Source organism: Aquila chrysaetos, chromosome 3, assembly GCF_900496995.4.
Source record: "Aquila chrysaetos chrysaetos chromosome 3, bAquChr1.4, whole genome shotgun sequence".
Taxonomy (NCBI): domain Eukaryota; kingdom Metazoa; phylum Chordata; class Aves; order Accipitriformes; family Accipitridae; genus Aquila; species Aquila chrysaetos.
Genome location: NC_044006.1, coordinates 27,412,160 through 27,432,575, shown reverse-complemented (window position 1 = coordinate 27,432,575; position 20,416 = coordinate 27,412,160). Strand labels below are relative to the sequence as shown.

General features: G+C 39.8%; 1 protein-coding gene across 6 annotated transcripts in view; it reads right to left on the bottom strand.

Annotated features, from left to right (window-relative positions):
* The window catches only part of TPK1 (thiamin pyrophosphokinase 1), a 336,418-nt gene that overhangs the window by 139,064 nt on the left and 176,938 nt on the right, over positions 1-20,416 (bottom strand). For 5 of the 6 annotated variants that reach the window (XR_003922631.1, XM_030008413.2, XM_030008415.2 and 2 more), the window contains one exon: positions 1,164-1,259. Coding sequence is in view for 5 of the 6 variants with exons in the window: in XM_030008413.2 (XP_029864273.1) it covers positions 1,164-1,259 (96 nt within the window). In the remaining variant the exon portion in view is untranslated. Of the gene's footprint in view, positions 1-1,163; positions 1,260-5,548; positions 5,631-20,416 lie in introns of those variants that run through there. The other variant, XM_030008417.2, reaches the window with a different exon arrangement.

The window sequence follows — 20,416 nt, the reverse complement described above, 5'->3', positions numbered from 1 at the left end:
GGGGAAAAAAACCTGATGAACAACAGTATGTATTGAGGGCAGCAAGAGGAGACACAACTGCAGATGGGTTTTGTGCAACAGCACTCTGAAACGTCCCATGGACATATATTTCCTTTAGAAGATCAAGACATTTCCAAATAGCTTAAGCAAAACCTGGTTAATTATTTATCAGCCTGGAGTGAGGAGAGAAAAAAGAGGGAGTGGTATTGGCATTTCCATCTCTTTCTGCTTTGCTGGATTACAGTGATCTCAGAAAGTCAGGCAACTTTCCTACCCTGCTACAATGAAAATGGGAAAAGAGGTTTACACATCTCCTTACATCTTGTGCTGTTGTTTTCATTTTCTTACATGACTCTTGCCCTCACTGTTGGTAAGAGGATGCAGCAGCTGTTTCCTCTCAATTCCTTTCACCCATACGTATAGAGCCGAAGAGAGAGCTCAGCCCTTACGAATGACTGCTCCATGGGGAGGAAAGGGCAGCAATCCCAAGAGCACATCTGCCATCGACTCATCATGTTGGAAATTTCCAAGGAATTTTAACGTTGCATCTCAGAGAGATGAAACAAGTGGGCCTCCAAAACCGAACTGTGGAAGGGGAGGGGGAATGTTGCCTCCTTTGCCTTTCCAATGAAATGAGCAGCTGACAACTCCATATGGTTCCTTTTAAGTTTAGTGCACTGCTTGCTCTGCAAAGGTTCCCTTTGATTCCAGGGGAACCTTTTGCAGAAGGAGGTATTGCTTACCATACATAATATTGGCAGGATAAGATTCCCCCTCCTATCTCACCTTTGGGAGTGGAGGAAGGAGATGAACATCAAGGCTGAGCATGCCAAGACTTGAAAATATATTTACATGCCGAAGTTGGACTCTTGCTTTGAACATCAGCCACAACAGCTCTTCTGCACTTTGGGTAGTTCATTAACAGAGATCAATACAAGCTGCCATTTAAGAAAGCCAATGCTTGTTCATTGACACACTGCGTAATTCCTTTTAGCAAAAGCATCAATGCTTACAAGGTGTGCAGTAAATTGTGGCAAAACTGCAGAATGGCAAGGCTACAGAAAATATTGTTTCATTTCAGTGCAAACTTAAAACATAAACTAAATACATTGAGAGGAAGAGTAATTACTAAGAACCAGAGACAAAAGATGTGTTGCCTTTACCTGGAGGCTGTTCTTCTCTATCTTCTTCTGGAGTATCTGCAGGCACTTGGTGAAATCTGTGAGGTCCTGATCCATGGTCTCAATTAACTCACATCCCTAGTGAAGCAGCAAAACAGAGAGAAAAAAAAAATATGTCAGTCATCTTTCAATTTTGAGAACTAATGCTGTCTTTGGTGAAATTAACTGCAGTCAAGAACTCTTAAAGACTCTGCATGGAGATGCAGAATTAAGTAAAATACTATTATTCTTGCAGAGCCCAAAGACTGTAGGTCCCAGCGGAACAAATTATTATGAAACAGCAGTTTGATAGGCACAGGAGTAGATATTCAAAACCCATCGAGTACATTTGTGAGTTTAGATAAGCATGTTCTACTAGGCTCTGCTGGATTGACAAGTTCTGGTATAGTTAACCCTGGGTCACCAGTAACTTTCAGGATCAGGTTCCAGGAAAATGACTGTCCTCTCTGGTGCTACAGTTACTACGTTTCTGTTACATATATTCAAATGTGTATAAATGTAAGCATACAAAAGTGTTCAAGGTTCCTGGCACCAGCGCACAGTACTAGTTAATTTGCAGTGATACAACAATTTCCTTGCAGTGGGGTAATATGGATGACAGCATGTTAAAGTGGAGAAGAGCATGGGTTCAGATTTCTTAATTGAGAGCTAAAGCAATTCCTAAGCCTCTGATAAAAAGCTGAGTAAGGAAAAGTGGAGTATATCTACCACATAACGTCACTATTCAAAGAGGTTTCAAGGATACAAAATACCCAATACAGCAGCATAAATTAAGAACAATACACAATGGATTTAGAGGTTCCCTCTCCTACCACTTCAAGGTCCCCTTAAAAGCCTCCTAGCTTTGTCTTTATCTGACAGATTTTATGTTTCTGCTATACACAATAACAACTGATAATAGAAAAGTATACAGACTACAGAATCTTTGTACGTGTGCCTGTGTGTATAAAGTACATTATTTTGTTACATCAGAAAAAAACCCCAAACGTTAAAGTTGCTTCTACCTTAGTGGTAAAAATAAAGGCACAGAAGACAAAATTTCCCAGATCAGTGTGCATGGATGGAGTTTAGTGGATTGCAGCCAACAAAATAATGAGCATCCAATAGGAAGACATACATTATCACCGAAATGCTTCCCCGCACAGCCAGAATGCATATAAAACCAAACAAAACCATCATGCAGTAGGGGATTTGGATGAAGTGGAAGAGATACGGGAGGAGATAACGGCATGCTTTTTATATACGTCTTCTCTTCCCTCCTCAAAAACTTCTGAAAGGAAACCTGGTCAAAAGCGGTAGCCTTTCTGATACCTGTTATTGCTCTAAATACCTTTTCAAGTAGTAATAACAGGCCCAGTGAGGTGAAGCAATGCTGCTGCCACCACGAAGAGGCTAGGGAAAATGCAGCTGGAGCCTGGACTCAGTGCTAAGCGTCATACAATTTGAAGAGCTGCCATGTCTCCACTCTTCACCAGGAAAGGCCAAAACATAAAATTGGCAGGGGGAGAAGGGACGCAAGCCATCTGGAGTCTGTAATGAACATGTGAGTTGTGCAATGCCAGCCAGAGACACCAAGGGAGCCCAAGAAAGGTATAGGGATGTTCAGGCCCACCAAGAAAGCTCACAGTTGGATCTGAAAATTACTGAAGGTAATTTGTTACTCAAAACCACTCTAAATGAAAAGATGTCTCATTCACTAAGAACGGGGTGCTCTCAGACAGTCTCATTATCAGCATTGATAGTGGCAAGAGAGACCAAGCTGTGAGAAACTGTGAACAGACAGAACCTCCCCAGTCTTTCACAATCAGCCTTTGAACAGCACGAGAACGTGACAGATGAAGACTAAATCAATGGAAGGGACAGGTACTGCTGAGCATGGGGGAAGAGACAGAACCCGAGTTACCAGTTCTTAAACTAGCAGTAGAGAAGGAAGGTCTTTTATCTTTTGCCAGGACCATTCCTTGGCTTCACAGCGCTGGCAGAAGTAAGTGGTTTATAGGTACCAATTTATAAATAAAAGATTTAACCCCCGCTCTCCTCCAGCACTTTGAAATACTCCTTCCTGCAGTCACTAACAAGCCTGATCTCCTCCTTGGACAGTCAGGTTTTGGCAGCTGCAGGTAGGCTGCAATTCTGCTTTCCACCCAGGGAAGACCAAATTGTCTGTGTTTTTTTCTTTTTTTAAGTGGTGATCTACAACAGCTCAAATTATTTTATTATTTTGTGCTTTCTACTATTAAAAACATTTCACTTAAGAACTAACCTCGCCTAGCTTCTCAGGATGTTCTTTGATAAGAAAAATATTTCAGAGCAACTACAAGGTACCACCAAGGCAAGATAACATCAGCATGGTGGCTGGAGAGCACCGTAGGTCATCTACCACAGCTCCAGAAGAAAGCCGTGATGCACCACACATAGACATCCTACGTTCAGACCTGCTACTGTCTTTTGCCCATATTCAGAATAAAAGGCCTCAAATACATGTCACAGAGATGCAATCTAAATGTGTAAACAGGATGTCAAATGCACAATTCATTAAAGGCAGGTCACTGTACCCGTGATACTGATACCAAGAGGGTACTGTGGCAGCAGTAACTAAAAACGAACCTTGGCTTAACAGTGGTATCCTGAAACTATTTACTCACTGTCTGCACCTTTGACACTTCATACAAGTACTGCTGTAGATCATACTGAGAAATTTTGACAGAGTGCTACCATTAAAGCCACCACTTCCTTCAAATTACACTGTGATTTCTCATTCTCCTTCCACATCAAGCAGATAACCAATTCTGGAATTGGCAGAGATTCAGAACTGCTCCTTCTGACACAATGGCAAAGAGACTGGCATGGTTAGACTGTACTGGGGAAGTGGACAGGCAGCAGCACTTGCATGTTCCTGCATCCTCTTTACAGCCTCGCTGGAATTAATATCTGTGCAGTTCATGTTCACTGATGGTAAGAGAGTTTTAGATAAATCTGTTGCTCCTGACATATCAAATCCAATATTTTATACCACACAATTGGATGACAATTCAAATGCTGTTCTTGTTAACCTTCACCATATTATTCCCGAATGACAAAAACCTTGAAGACAGAGCTTTCCGATGCAGCCAGGGTTTAATGACAGTATAACAATTGCAAGATAGGCAATAACACTTTTATTTTTATAGATACCTGCTCAACTTAATAACATTAACCTTTGGTAAGAAAGTTAAAAAGCCCAACAAATTTAACATTAGGAAAGGTTAGAAAAATCAATACCACACAGCAGGAAAGAAAACAATAGATTGCATCTGATGACGATGTAACTTTGCTGAATGATAGGATGAGGCACACAGAATTAGGCTTTGGCTGTTCTGTCTTATTATAGCAGTTATGGGAGGCACATTGCTAAAGAAGGAGGAGTGTGCCAGACAAATGCAATAGGATTATTGAACCCTATATTTCAGACAGACACTGAAATCAGACAGGCACTGAAATGTCAATCTGAACATCTCAGCATCTCTCCCATTTTTAGAAATACTATGCATCACAGCATGTGTGTTTGAAGATAGCAGTGTGTAGGTGTCCATTCCCCCATGTCCTTATTAATCTCTTATTAAAAGAAAGTCATGTTTGTTCTTTCTCTAATCTTTCTAGGCATGAGAATATAATGAGGACAGAATGCATAAAATATCCTAATTTGTACTCTATCTCCAAGACCCTCCTACGGCAAGCCATTTCAGTCTATCTTTTGAAGCCTGTGTCTGGCTGTGCTCACTGAGTGCACCAGTGACGTCCAGTTCAGTCTTTTAACAATTCCTGTTGTACTGAGGCTCAATTTTGAGGTATCAATCTCAACACAGATGCACTTATGTATGGTGTTAATGGCAGACACAGGACAACCATATATCCTCAAGTTAAAAGAGAAGAAGGAAGACAACTTACAGAGACTCTCAAAACCACAGGACAGACAAATAAAGTTTAGGGAACCTATATAAATTAAATGATATTTCTAAACATTCTCCTTCCCCTAGACCTCAGCTGCCCTCTCACCTGCCCAAACAGTAATGCACCCAATCAATCCCAATAACCTCACAGACCAACTGAGTAAGAGCTATAGGTACACAGAACTATTTCAGTTGGAAAGGACTTTTCAAAGTCATCTGGTCCAATCTCTTGCTCCAAGTAGGTTAGATTTGCTCAGGTTGCTGAAGTCCCTTTCCAGTCTAGGTTGAGTATCTCCCAGGATGAAGACTCCACAACTTCTCTGGGCAACCTCTTCCAGTGCTTGACCACTCTTGTGTGAAATTTTCTTTCCCAGTGTCAAACTGGGATCTCCTGTATTGCAAATTGTGGTTGTTGCTTCTTTTCCTACCCCTGCTTACCTTAAAGAAGAGTCTGGTTCTGTCTCTTCTCTGCCCTCCCATTAGGAAGTTGAAGACAGCAATATGATCTCCCATTCACCTTTTCTTCTGGACGCTGAACAAACCAGTTTCCCTCAGCCTTTTCTCATGCATCATGTGCTCTAGACTTCCCTAACATACATTTTCCTTACTTGCACTATATTGGCATGCAATATTTCCACCTCAAAGAGCCTGAAGAGGTCAATTAGCAGCAAGGAGGTAGAGGGTTCCTAGTTCTCTCTTCTTTTTAATGTAAATTTCTGGCCCAGGGAATTTCGGTCATTTCGCCCCTCTGGTATCCTCTTCCACTTTTGCCCACTCAAAGAATAACCCCAAACCTCCACGTTCTTCATATACTAGCTGCAGTCACTTGAATGTTTTCAACCCCCAAACATTTTCATACCCAAATAGGCAAACAAGTATTTACACTCTGAATTGGACTCAATGCATTTGATACTGATAAACAACTGTAGGAAAAAGCATACACGGATCCAAGGAAAGTGCTGCTCTAGACAATGAATAGAAAGGGACCACAAGGTCTCACTGTGGGTCTTGGACCAGGCCTAGCAAAGAAGATAAACATGTTGATGCATAATAAAACAAGTTTAACAGATGACAGACATTATGTTCTACCACCTTGCCTATAGTAGGAAGGTGGTGTTGTGAGAGCAGAGCATTCAATCAGTATCGGAAATAAAAAAACCCCTAGTTTGGGAAACATTTCTTGCAGAGATGGCAGTCACCCAGACAGTGGTCATCTTTATTGTTGGCCCAGTATTTCACAGATGATCCAAACCAACTCTCTCAGAGTGGAAATCAAGTCTGGCATGGGATAAAGATGGAGCAGGCTAGAATGTCACATGAGGTTTCTGAAAACATTTAAAGAGACAGGATTGGAGAAAGACAGAACAAGAATATCTAGCTTGAGCTACTGATAGGCTTAAAAGCTGCATAGATTTCCTACAGGCTGTAAGTTACTAGAGACTGATGTAGTAAGATGGCACCAAAACCACAGAGCTGTTATATGTCTATGAATTACAAACTGGCAGAAAATTAGTGAATTGAATCCTTTTGCATTTTGGGAGTAGGATGCAAGTATGGAAAGCAAAGCAGTTAAGTTCACTGATTTCTTTTGGGAGTTTCAAATACTGTTGAAAAACAAGTATTGGAACAGCTTCTCTTTTGATCAGCTTAATTGCATGAATTGCCTTTTGATTTTTGTAGTAGAGAACAAAACAAATATGTGTAATTGGTGAAATGATTTTGGATATTTAAATAGCCAAAAATACATAATTAAGCGAAATGCATTTTCTTTCAGTTTTTGGACTCAAATTTGGCTGACTGCTTGGCATCAGCGCAAAGCTAATACTGTACAGATTGCTTGGCCCTCAGTTCTGGGGTGGATGATGTTTTGACTCGTCCAATTGCACATTAAGTGGTGCTGCCATTCAGATTAACTAAAAGAATTTATTAATCACGTTGGAGCATATGCACTGGAAGCCAAATAACTGAAATCCACACTCAAGTGAAAGCCCTATTAGTGAAAAACAAACCAAGAATGTTCGGTTTTGACCATCACTTCTAACCTTATATAACACCACTTGATTCATTAAACAATTAAACTGGTGGCATACTATCTGGTGGCATGAAACAAAACCAGTAAATATATGTAAACATATGCACACCTGCGCAAACCAAAAGCTACATGAACTTGTCAAATTTGACAAGTGTTAAAAAAAAAAGACGACCTCTGTAGTTGAAACTTTGACTGCAACAGCTGCAGTCTCTCCTCCCTTCCCCTATTTCTATTTTGATAGAGTCTTTTTCAAAGTAAATAAAATGTTTGCTGGTTTTGTTTTTAATGAGGCAGCATGTGGCTTCTGGTGGAGGATGGCTTTTTTATACAATATATTTGAAGTTGAGATAGCAGCAATGAAAGCGTTCTTCTGCATTAATTACGTTGCCCCCTTTCAAAAGAAAAGTCTATTGTTCATGAAATCATGGCAATTACTTAAAATGAACAAAATACGAGTCTGTTTGGTTGGTATTTGACCAATACTATAGAAAGCCAACATGCCTTCTTTGCCACCTATAACAAACTGAAAAGCAGGAAACCATATGTTTCTAAATCTAAGAAACCAAACCCAAGGAAAAAACACTCACAAATTTAAAAGAAACAAACAAAACCCAAACAGCACAGTTAACATTCCATTTGCTGGATAAATTCCCAGTATTTATCTGTACTGGTGCAAATTCTTCTCATTTTATTAAGTTTGATGAATGAAAGCAAACATCTTAAATACTCACCCACAGGTCAAAAAGTGCAATAAAATATATGTCATTGCAACACCTTTACCAGAAGACCACTAATGTCTTTTAAAACTTTTAAATAACCAAGTGGAAAGGTAAGAGCTTTGCGTGAGAAAACTGAGGTAGAAAGGTCTGTCAGGAGCTGCAGTCTCATATATACAACCCGTATCTCTCCATACCATTTCTGGCATTTAAACAATAGACGTACATTTGTACATCCCTGTGCAACCCAGACGTTATTTCTCCAAGCTGATGATTAAAACTGAGCACAGCACAGCAGTGACAGCCACCTGCTATTTTTGGATCTTCTCTGAAATTTCCCTTATGTGCCCTTCCTTCTCTGAAAAACAAAGGTTCAGAGAGAGGAGTTTTAACTGATGGTCAGGCTCCCTCTGTAATCAGTACTGTGAAAAGCTTTTGTCTACTAAGCTGATTAGGCCCTTTGGATCCTAACCTACTGATAGGAGTGATTACGGTACCTTGCTTTTCTTGGACGGTAACCTGGAAACAGGAATTGCTACTCTGTGTGCATTTATATATGAAGATACGAGGTAGCTCGTATAAGGGAAATCAGAGTGCTGGAATACCACCAGTCTCTGACAGAAGGGAAGCACATGCCACTGATTGTAGACAGCACGAGTCACTGCCCAGTCATGTCAATGAGAGTCTTTTTTGCTGACCTGGATGCACTTTGAACTGTATAATTTCTAAAATGCTCTAACTACACTTAAACACATATTAAAACTAATACTATCTTTGGCACTTGCACCAATGACAATGCAAATAAGAGTCAAGCACTCTCCTGAAATCAAGCAGGAAACAGAAAAGCTGCCCCAACCACATATCCTATGACCCACAAAGCTCAAGAAATAGGGCATGCAGTATTCCTTGCAATTCAACCATTTGAGGTAGCTTTTATCAGGTGGGAGGGAATGAGAGAGGCTATCTGAATTTCAAATCCCACAACACTTTATGCACAGTAACAAAAGAGGGTTTTGTTTCAGTTTTTGTTTTGTTTTGTTTTGGTTTTTTTTTTTACATTAAAAGGGCTTCAGGATAACAGCTTTTGCTTTTTATCACATAGGATGACGGACACGCTAGACAACTGAAGTTAATAAGCAGACACTGTATTTGAATCAACTTCAGTTTCCAGACTGATTGCCAATTCTTAAGATTCATCTCAAGGTAAGAAAAACAAGGAGAAAACAGCAAGGCTTATACTGGGGTGTTTTCAAGGATTTGGGCTGGGAAATTTTAGCCATCCTAAACACTATCTTAATATGAACCTTTGCCAGCAACCTAGGGACCCAAGAGCACTGTGACTGCGAAAAACACGTAGAAAATAGCAAAAGAGACGTTAATCTGGATGGTATAAAATTCCCTGCAAGGCATTTCTAATCAGTAAGCTTATTTAAATATATATGACCAGTACAGCTAGTCTCTCTCTCTCTCTTGCATTCAGACAGGCTTTATGTGAGAGAATTCTTGTTCCTTAGCTAGTATCTACCAGTACGTCCTTAGTTTCAGAGATATGTAATTGATCTGAAAAGAATTTGGACTGTGAAAGTGGAGCTGCATCTCAGGTATCAATCACTGGACAGAATTAATTGAGACCAGGCCCCAAATGTGTACTATGCTCACAAAAAAAGGTACTTTCTTACACAACTCTGTCTAATGTACAAGATGAGCACAAAGGTATTCGAAGATTTTGATTACCTAAAGACAGCAAACTGAAAAGAGAAATATCCTCCTATTGTGGATAAAACTCCAAGATTTGCGCTATCAGTACAATTCAGTACCTCATTTTTCTTTTTGGTATTGGGGTATTAATGAAAATAGCAAGTTTAGTCCCAAGACTGATCCTTCAGGAAAGTCACTGATTACCTCCCACTGGCTGTTAGTTTTCTTAAGAACAGCTGGCTGCCTTTAGTTTGATGTGACTAGATAATACTCTTTTTTTTTTTCCTTGTTATTGTTCTGTCTGACAGTTTCTAAAACCTCTCAGCCTCAGCGTAAGAGCTGTATGTCACAAGGAATAGAAGAAACTTTATGTAGGGGGAGTTTATTCATTGTCTAGAATACCCCATAGTTTCAGAATAATTTCATATAAATCAAAAGGAGAATACTAGACTATATGTATCCTTAGACCAATTCAGGTCAGCTTCTGTGTTCAGCATTTTAAATGATATGCCTGGTCCCTCTTCCTCCTTCAGTTTTGCAACTTTCTTTCCAGTCATATTTCTCCTTCTCTATGAAGGGAATGGCCACTTCAAATTTATGGATGTTTCCTTTGCTTTCTCTAGGCAGATCATCTGGGACAGGAGGATTATATAATATTTCCAGTATGTGCTGGTGCCTGAGAAAGGCAGCAGGTTTGCATTGCTGAAAACTGGGTATCTCCCAGCACTGCTACACCAGGTCTACATCCTGCTTGTATATTTATAGGATACCGGAAACAGTAATGCAGAGTGAAGTTAATATTTGTTGTTAACCATACATACTCCATGTTAACTACAGGCAGAAGATTAACACATAAAAGAGATGTTGCTTTTGGGAAGTAATTGGAGGAAAGTTCCTATCCCATGCTTCAACACATTCTCATGTCAGAAGTACCAACTTTTTAAAGGGTGCCAGAGTCAAAGGGTGCATTGCTATTTATTTAACTATAGTGTTGTGTACTGCACTGCACTTTATGGGTCCAAGAATTATAAAGACTGACTAGATTTTGCAAATGCCTAATCGTCATGTAGACCAATGGAAACAGATTTCCCAAATTCAAAAGAAAATTAAATTAAATTGTTCTGTATTTCAACAAGTGATACTGCAAAGCTAACAGCACTGAAAGTATTATTATTATTATTATTATTATTATTATTATTATTAACAACAACAATAACAACAACAGCAGCAACAACCACCAACCAGCTTCACAATTCTTTTCCATCACAGATCACCAAACCATCTGGGAGCAATGAACACAAGTAATTGACATGCTGACATTTTGACAGACATAAGGGAAAGCTCAGGAGAATTAAACCACTGCCCAGCAGAGCAGTTCTGACTTCATCACTGGCAAGTGTTCCACTGAGTACGAACACATTTCCAAGTGAAATTCAGGATATTTACTATATTTCCGCATAACTGAGGTAGATTCTTGAATAATAAAAGGTCACACATCATATTCACACAGTTGCTGCATTTTTGATTTGTGGAGGGCTTCAATTACTCTGAATTGAAATGTGAGGTTGCTGAACAAACATCCATTGTTTAGGTCTGAGAGCACTTGATTGCTTGGTAAGCTGGAAACCAGTTTTATCTTCCAGGTATACTTCAAGGCCTGCTTTTTCAATAGGCAGAGGTTGCAGGTTTAGAAACAGAGAACACCTTGCGATTGGGCTGTACATCCTTCTCCCCCTCCTGCTTTTCTACATGATATATAAACAACCACTCAGGGGACTGTTCAATTAGATATCAGAATATCCAGGTTACTGTACTGAAAATATTTCCATTGCACATGTTAAATGCTTCAAGCTTTGAACAGGTGACAAACATTACATCAAACAAAATAAATAATGCGTAGCCAACTAACAGCAATGACTCTGCAAGCAATACAGAGCTTTGCAATAAGAAATTTTGCACTGGTATACATTTGGTCTCTCCTAGGAGGATACTCCTTTGCTTCATATAGCGACAGTGATTTCTGAAGTCTACCAGTGTCACTTCTAGCTCTCCTTACGGATATCTATGGTCCCTGGCAAGGTAAGCTAACACAGTGTAATACATACAGACATTACAAAATGCACTGTACAGTAATCTTCTTGTTCCAACAGGGTCTGTTCAGAATCCACTCCACTAACTGTCCTGTGAGCTGTGATCAATCACAGTCCACTGGATAGCTTGTATTTTAAGGGATATATGTCCATCTCCAGTAAGCAGGGGTCCCAGTCTGATATCTATTAATGCTGTAGTGTATGCCTTAAGTGAATTACCCTGAACAGACATCTATGTGAAAGATCAGATCCCATGATCTTCTCCAACATCACCGAGAGCAGAATTTGGCCTCATGCACCTGTTGTTGACAAAAAGCAATGAAACAGGGCACATTCGTAATTCAAAATGCAAGCCACAGCCATTTGTGCTAAGAGCTGTAACTGGTTTGCAGGAACTGAATGCAGCAAAAAAGCAGAGTTACATATTGCACTAAAATATGAAGTGTGCAAGTGTCAAAAGGAGCTTGGTGCATACTCGAGGGCAGACTGGCCTAACAGTATCTGGAACATGCAAGGATGCAAGACAAGCCATTTCGTTGACTGTTGACTGCTGCCTAGACAAAGCATACGGCTCAGGAGTATCCCGCTGTGCTTTGAGCTTCCCATCAGTTATACAGGCTAACTTGATTGCTGTGTGAACCTGACCTAACATTCACTGATACCAATACTTAGGACAGTAAGGCACAATATAAAATTTCCATAACGCCCTATTCTAACACATAATCACATCTGGAAGCTTCTCCTTTTCTGCTTTCCTTCATTCTACCCATTTTCTATTTTAAACTACTGCTATTAGATGGAAAAGAAAAAAAGATATAAAGACCTGCTTGTGCATTTTGATCAGAGATCTAAAAAAAGCTTACAGCTTCAAAAAGCTGTGAGAAGAGACATCAGAAGCTCAGTAGGGCTATATGTGCATATTTTTAAATTTTTTTTTAGCTCATGCAAGTCTTCCACACATATTGATTATTTTGACTGAGCCTTGCCTGAGCTGTAATTCTGAAGTGGATCCACGTGGAGATAGCAAGATGTGCAGATACATACTCCCCAAATTCTGAACTTTTCAGAATATTTGGCTCTTTTCCAGCTGGGTTTGCAGACAACAGTTATGCCTCTATCGTAGAGTCAATGCTGTGATTGCAAACCAGAGTGGACCTAACCAAGCTTTAGTGGGCAACAAAGCTCAGCCTAGGCTCTACCTGAAAGCCTCTGTCTTCTCTGGTGGGTTTTACAGTCCAAACAGATCTAAATACTGCCACTGCTCTTGGGAGGCCAACTAGCTAGTTCATAGCTAGGTAGGTTTCCCGACGACCTAATTCACAGCTAGGCAGATTATGTCTGCACTGAGCAGGCACATAACAGCCCTATGAGCAAATCAATGCCAGACCTTACTCTACCAGTCAAAAGCCTCTCCCTGCAAAACAGTTTTAAGCAACAATGAACCTTAGTGACTGCCCTTTAACCCATTCTGTTAAAGATTTGTCAGACATTTCTGAAGGTATGAGGACATTTGCAAAGAAAACACTTTCTAAATGTTTTCCAGGGCTGGATTTGCTGTGAGAAGGCAGTTAATACACTAATTGGATGATAAAACACGGAGATTAAACTAACCTTTTCAGTCATCCTGTCCATCTTTCTAAAGAGAAAGTTTTTCTCAAGTACACTCTCAAGTGTTGTGTTCAGCTTAATTGAAAGATTTTTCAGGCCTTGGAGGTTTTGCTTCTTTCCAGCAGAAAACTGTACCACACCACAACAGATCCTGCTAGGTGTTTCTCCTGATATTTACCAAAGTCTCTTTCATGCAGCCATATCCCCCTTTGCATGTAGGAGTTACATAAGTACATATTCCTAGTCCATGCAATGCCCAGTAACACTCTCTCTTTCCCAATCTTTCTTTAAACTCATGTTTCAAAATCCCTAGCATCCAGAGAGAGAAAACATAAAAGTAAAGCCCATGGACAAGCAAAATTTGTGGTATATACAAAGCAGCCTTTCTCTACTGACAGAAGGCATTAGAGCTGCTCTCCTTTTTGCAGGAACTCATTCTGCTTTTCCTTACATAATGGGATGGCAGTCCTGTGCCTGAATTGGACCACAAAAATTATTTGTGTTGAAAGGCTTTACTTTTCAAGCTGCAGATCATATTCTAAACGTCAACAGATTCCAGTACATTCAGACACTTAACAGTTTTCCCTTAAACAAGCAAAAACCCCCCCTACACCTTTCATTCCATGTCTGCCTAATTACTAGTTGTCCACCCATGGCATCTGGAGACAATGCCCTACTTTTACTATTCATTGCAGATTAGTCATCTCTTTGCCAGTCTTCAGTTTTATAATCCACATGCAAAAGAATCAGAAAGAAATTGTCTTGCGATCAAGGCACGGAGACAACGTTCATCAACTAAAGGTTCAGCCACTGATGCTGCCATGGGAACCTTCATGATCTGGGCAAGCCATCAGTGCACAGCCCCACAGTCATGTTCAGGGACTAAATGGTTCCTAGCTTCTGTGGGTGTTAGGCTTTGATTTTGGCCTCTCTCCATCTCAGTCCTGCAAGTTCTGGTCTCTCTTCATCTCAGTCCTGCAAGTGTGCAATGAATTAATACTTCTAGCATGCACTGGGAAAATAAGTGAATAAGCATTCAAGAGGTAGTCTATATAGCAACAAGAACCATCATGATACAGGCAACTAACGTAGCCATAATCCTAATAGGATAAACAAGTGCTTAAGGCAAATGTCTACCTCTCCTCCACAATTTTTGAAGACATAGCCATGCATGAACATCTGTGTTTTTCCTATATTAAAATTCTTTAAATACTTAATTTCTTCACCTTGATTTTTACAGAAAAAAATAAGTTAGCATAGAAAGTAGCAATCGTCATCTATTCTGCATCCCCATTTTAGCCATCATAGAAGCTTTTGCTTCCTTTGGAAATTCAAACACTAAACACGCTAGAATTACATGCTGTATCGAGTAAAAATAAAAATACCACAACAGAGGAAGTATGCAACTCGCTTATTTTTTCATTTGAATGAATCACATTGGAGACCCACAGTGGAAATGGTTTTGCAGCAGATTTAAAGCAATAACTGTTTTTCCACTCAAATTATATTATTACTAAGTGAAAGAAGACAGTTATTTAATACTTTCTTCACGTAAACCTGAAGAACCACTGTTACACTTCAAGATATTTTATGTGAAGTCAGTACTTTTATTCCCCAGACACTTTAACTCTTTCCAACTTTTTTGTGCATGTAATGCAAATGAAATTTGAAACCGCAGCTTTCAATCAGGTAGTTTTTTGAATGTGACAGTCTAACACTAAAACTGGTACCCGAATGCAGTCTATTGCAATGTAAAATTGTTTTTAATGGATTAACTAGGAAAAAACCCTAAAAACACTGTGGTCATTTCATACAAATTATTATTTAGCAAGTAAAGGATTTGGCTAGATTGTTAGAATGGAAGTAGAAAAGAACTACCGCAGACTTAGGTAAGAATATACCATTAAGGAAAAACTTTGTGTTCAGTAAGTTTTGTGAAAGACCGTAACACACCTCTTCTGAGAGTAGGAGCATTTCCCTTCATTCCTACCAAGCTCAGCCAAAATTTTGCTAATATGGAACTTCAATCAGTGCTATAGCACCAGACATTTTAATTAACTACTTATTTGTTCCAAATAAGTGGAAGTGGAGAGTGAGGAGAGCTCACTTTAAAAGGAGCTAAGATTACCATGTGAAAGAAGAAATACAGTCCCTCATTCAAGAAGAATTAGTAGGGCACTGTAAATAACATCTGCACACTTACTGTAAATCATTTTGGTGACAGAAGGTACTGCCATGCAGTCTGATCAACATTACCAATGAAGCACAGCCAATTATTTTGATATGTTTGTATGACAGATTGCTGTTATTATTCAACATTAGGATGTTTGATGTAGTTGCATAGAGCTGCCATCCCCCAAACTTCTTGTTTTGTACTCTCAGAAAAGCTTCTCTGCAAAAATTAAATTGAGGTAAGAAACAGGGGTGAGGGTTTTCTTTCACTTGCATCATGTAAAGTTCAACTTCAAGCTGCATCTTCTCTTAACTTCTAGCACTCTGTAACTCATCTTGAAATGTATACAAATTATCTTGTGCCATAGCTTCAGCACCTTCCATCGTCACCACTGTCTGCAACCAGAACTCGGCCAACTTTGCGTGATGCAGCATTGAACCAAGCTTCCTCCTCCTGCTGAGCTGGATTAACTAAAAGCAAGATCTCCCTTTGCTTCAGGAAAATATACCATTTTCTCCAATTTTTTTGAGCTGACAAAGCACAGTTGCTTTATCTACAGATCATTGCAAAGCGGCCACCGTAATTCCGGTCATGTTCTGTCGCTGCTGTTAGGCCAACACTGCAAAGATTCTAGTCTGGGGGACAGGAGACTTTCACAATCCTCGAAAGACCCTCTTAGACCTGAGGACCAAACAACTATACTTCAAGGGATTCAGCTGCTTCTTTCTGAAGACGTGGAAGATTAGAAACAATGTATATAAATAAAGAATTTGGGTGGAAATAAGCAGACAATAGAAACATATGCCAGAAGACATTGCTGCACAGACTGTCCTATGGCTGGCAAAGCAGAGGACATACCTATGGAAGTGTGAAGGCAGTTAAGAGAGTCCCAAACACTACAGCCGGATTTGCTACTGAGATTTGCATCATTCTATGTTCATCTTCCATTTAATTTTTCACAGTATCTCATATGCTTTGAGTAAATAATGAATCACTGCCCTCAGATATGTAATTTTACATACCACATTCATCTCAATGGGAGTCCTGCAAGCACTGCCAACCACTCTATTGTAAACAGCCCATCGCTGAGAAGGCTGATGCGCTGCCTGCTTCTCTTATTCAATTTTGTTTTCTATAAAAGCAGTGCACCTATAATTATTTAATAAGGAACCCCCCATCACCTTGAAAATCTCCAGTGACTCAAACAGAAGTTCATGATCTGAGAGGATATTCCTGTTGCACCACCCAGCCCTCGCTTTTTCCTCTGCCATTCCAAATACTCAAGTATTTGATTTCCCATGTTTCAACTCACTAACCACCTTCCTAGATTTCTAGCTCAGAAGCAGAAATAAAGACAGTGTATAAATGCAAATTGTGAGGGAAGTAGCAACCCATTGCTCCCAACGGTGGCCCTTCCCTATTCACTAGTGACCCATTCCTGTTCTTCATAACTTAGTCTCTCTGTCTAAACCTTTTGGTCAAAAAGCTGCTTCAGACAGGATCCAGTGTGTCAGTACCTCAGCCCTCCAGCCAAGCCATGGCAAAAGCCAGCCCCTTTGTAGGACAACCACATCCCAAAGCAAAACAAAACAACACTGCAATGAAAGCTATACTCTGCCCCGGCTTGCAGCTGAATGGTGTCCTTCCAGCCGCATTTCTGAGCTCCCCACGTCGGTCCCTCCTGGCCTGACAAGCAGCCAGGGTAACTGGGGTTCCCATCGCCAGCTTGCTCTGTCACCAACGGCAAGAGAGCCACCCATCGTCCCAGTCAGCTCTGAGACAAGCCCATGTTTTTAACACTTGGAAGATGTCTCCAGCCTCTGGCTTGACATTATCAGGAGAAACAACTGGATGTAGTAGGCTGACCCAGATGCTGATTAGTACAGTATTGAACCTGTACGTCACAGTACAAGGAGGGGGAAAGGGAAGAACACATACAGATGTATATACCCTACCTAACCCGAGGATCTCCTTTACTCAGTTCTTCCTCATGATTGTGAAAGGAGATGAATGCGTGAATCGACTCTCAAGAAGTACTGAATGACGCAAGCCCACAACCTGCAGAAGCAATACAGGGAGGGCAAGAGTCCTTGACCAGTCTTTGAAAAGCCCTGACAAGGCATCTTGTGTTGGAGGGAAAACAGAGCCTTCACCTAAATGGGGAGCACAGCCCCCCTCTGGAATTGCTCTTTTCAAAACAGAGTGGGGGACAGAGGGAGAGGCAGGGAAGAAAACAACCTAAACATATGGGGCTCACAGGTACCGTGACATCACAAATGATAACAAAACCATCATACATTTGAGTTCTAGATTAAGTGCAGGGATGTACAGTGAAATCAATAAAGCAAAAGGGACAAGAAAAACAAAGTATTCAGAAATACATGGGCGTGGATCAATGAGTTAATAAATTGGCCTAGCAATGTTGGACAAAAGTCCCTTGCAAAGCAACCCTGATAAACTGAAATTGCTAGTGATAATCTGTATTATCCCATTTCTTGTAATGTATCCCTAAACTAACATCATCCCTTCCTCCGTTCCTGATCTTGGGCCACCCTTCTTCTGTATAGAGATGCAAAATAGCACTGACAGGATCAAATCAAGCACCTGCTTTTAAGATGTTAGTAAAACTCTAGGGAGGCAGGGGGGCAGGGAGAATAAACACTGTTTATTTGATTGTACCACAACAGTAGCTTTTCTTGCTCAGTAGTATGCTTACAGAGATGGCTTTTTTGGCTGAAAAACGAATCACAGCAGACTTTATTACTTCCCATACTGCAGAATGATAAAGACAACTAGTGGAAAAATTACGTTATGCTATAATTACACATAGTAACCAATTGTCAAGGGCATGGCAATGCTCTGGAAGTCCTTTGAATTCTAAACATTCTGTGTATTTCTCAGGTAGTTGTTAAGGGCTTTCCTGTATTGATGATCCCAGCCTATGACCTATAAGCACACAACAAGTGAAACCCAAGTGCACAAGCAGTGCTTCCTCCATGCCAGCTCTGTGCAGAATTGCTGCAGACACCTTTGCATCATGTTCTCAGGCTCGGGAGCACCATAGGTCATGCTGCAGACACACTTGGGTTAATCAGGATAAAGACATCCCAGGGGACACCTAATCAAGTTGGCCTCAAAGTTGGAAACAAAGTCCGTGCTGGCAGGGGAGGCTGGGAACAAGAGGAGAAAGAAGAAAAGACAAGGAACTTTACTAGTGGCTTTGGGGGAATTCAGCCAGAAGCGCTAAGCTTGACAGCCTGTAGTGCAACCAGAAACGTCAGACAGACAATTGGTTCTGGAACCAGCATGGCAAGGAAACATTATATTTGGGCAGAAATTAAAAAAACCCAAACAGAACAAAACCAACAAATCAAGATTTCTTTCATTGTCTCTCTTATCCTCCCTGTGATGCTGTAACCATGTCCTGTCTTAGCTGAGGAAAATCCACTCCCTCTTTTTGCACTGTATTTCTACAGTACCTGTCAAAAGGGTAACACAAATAATAAATAGCAATCAAATATCAATCACAACTACAAGCCTGTAACCCACTCCATAACCACAAACTGGACATTTGATGTGGAAGTTGCTTGATATAGAAGGACAAAAAAATCTGCATCTGTCTACAACAAAGATGCATCTCCACTTAATTTTGAGTACAATTCTTTCAGGATACTCATACAGACTAATCAGATTAATGTATCTGTAGGCTGTCCTGTATGATGGATTGTCTGAATTTCTTACCTAAAATTTGCATGAAACATGGTGGCTGGTTTGTCTGGAGGTCAAACAGGAGATTTGATCTGAAAATTTTGTTTGCACTTTTTGTAGTTCAAAGGCACAAAGGTTTGAAGTTCTACTGAAAAGCACACATTCACTGTAGTAGTCACTCACCTGGATTAGTAAATTTAGTTAAGTGAAAAGTGAACTTCAGCTCTGCAAGTATGAAGAGTCTTGTTTTCCATGAAAAATCCAGTGTTATGCCTTACAACGCACATACCACTAGTTAGAAAAATGCAGGTCAACTGATTAAAAAAAAATGCACACACTTTAACATTGTTAGTTTACTAAATATTTAAAAAACAATGCCTAAGATCTGAATCTATGAATCAGATAGATGTTGATGTAAAAATTTAGGACATATGCTTTTGCTCTATTAATTCTAGCTTTTGCTGTATTCTTTAGAAATCACCAGGAGGTCTGTCAGATTTGGGGGGAAAAATCCTGGAACAGTATTCGTGGCAATAATCAACTTAATTTTCCAATACTGAAAAAGGAATGTTGGTATCAACACCCAAAGTAGGCCCATTCTCATCCTACATTATTTAACAAGATTTAATCTATCAATTGTCAAATTAACCAATAAAGTCATTAAAATGAAATACACGCTCTCTCCACAACAGATGCAAATCACATCAGGTCATATTAAACTGGCTATTAAAAACATGCAGAAGAAAAATAACCCAATGATTATAAAATCCAGTTTTGCTTCTAGACTATTTATTATTGCAGATTAAACAGGTTTAAAGAACAAACAAACAAAACAATCACCTGCACTGTTTATGTTTAATGATTAGAATTACAACTTGAAAACTATATCCCTGGATTCTATTCTTTAGAGTCAGGTTGGTTTCACCAAGGTCACAGAAGCATCTAAACTGATGATCCAAAAAAACAAAACAAAAATTTATCTTCTAAAAGAAAGGCTCTTTCTCAGTAGGTCGTCACAATCAGCTCAATCCAGAAAGAAAACAGTTTTGCTGTTATTCTTAAATGATATGACACACCCTCCCAGACATCTCTGTCTCAACATGCTTTTAGTCAGATTATTAATTTTATACATCTTTTTATTTTTCTAGAAAATGGTGAATGATGCCTTTCATTCACCACATGATTAGTTTTGGGTGTTTTTCCTTTTTTTTTAAATCAAGCTGCTTTCAGATGGAAATTGGAATCCAATTAAAATGCACACAATCACCATTTCACATTTTT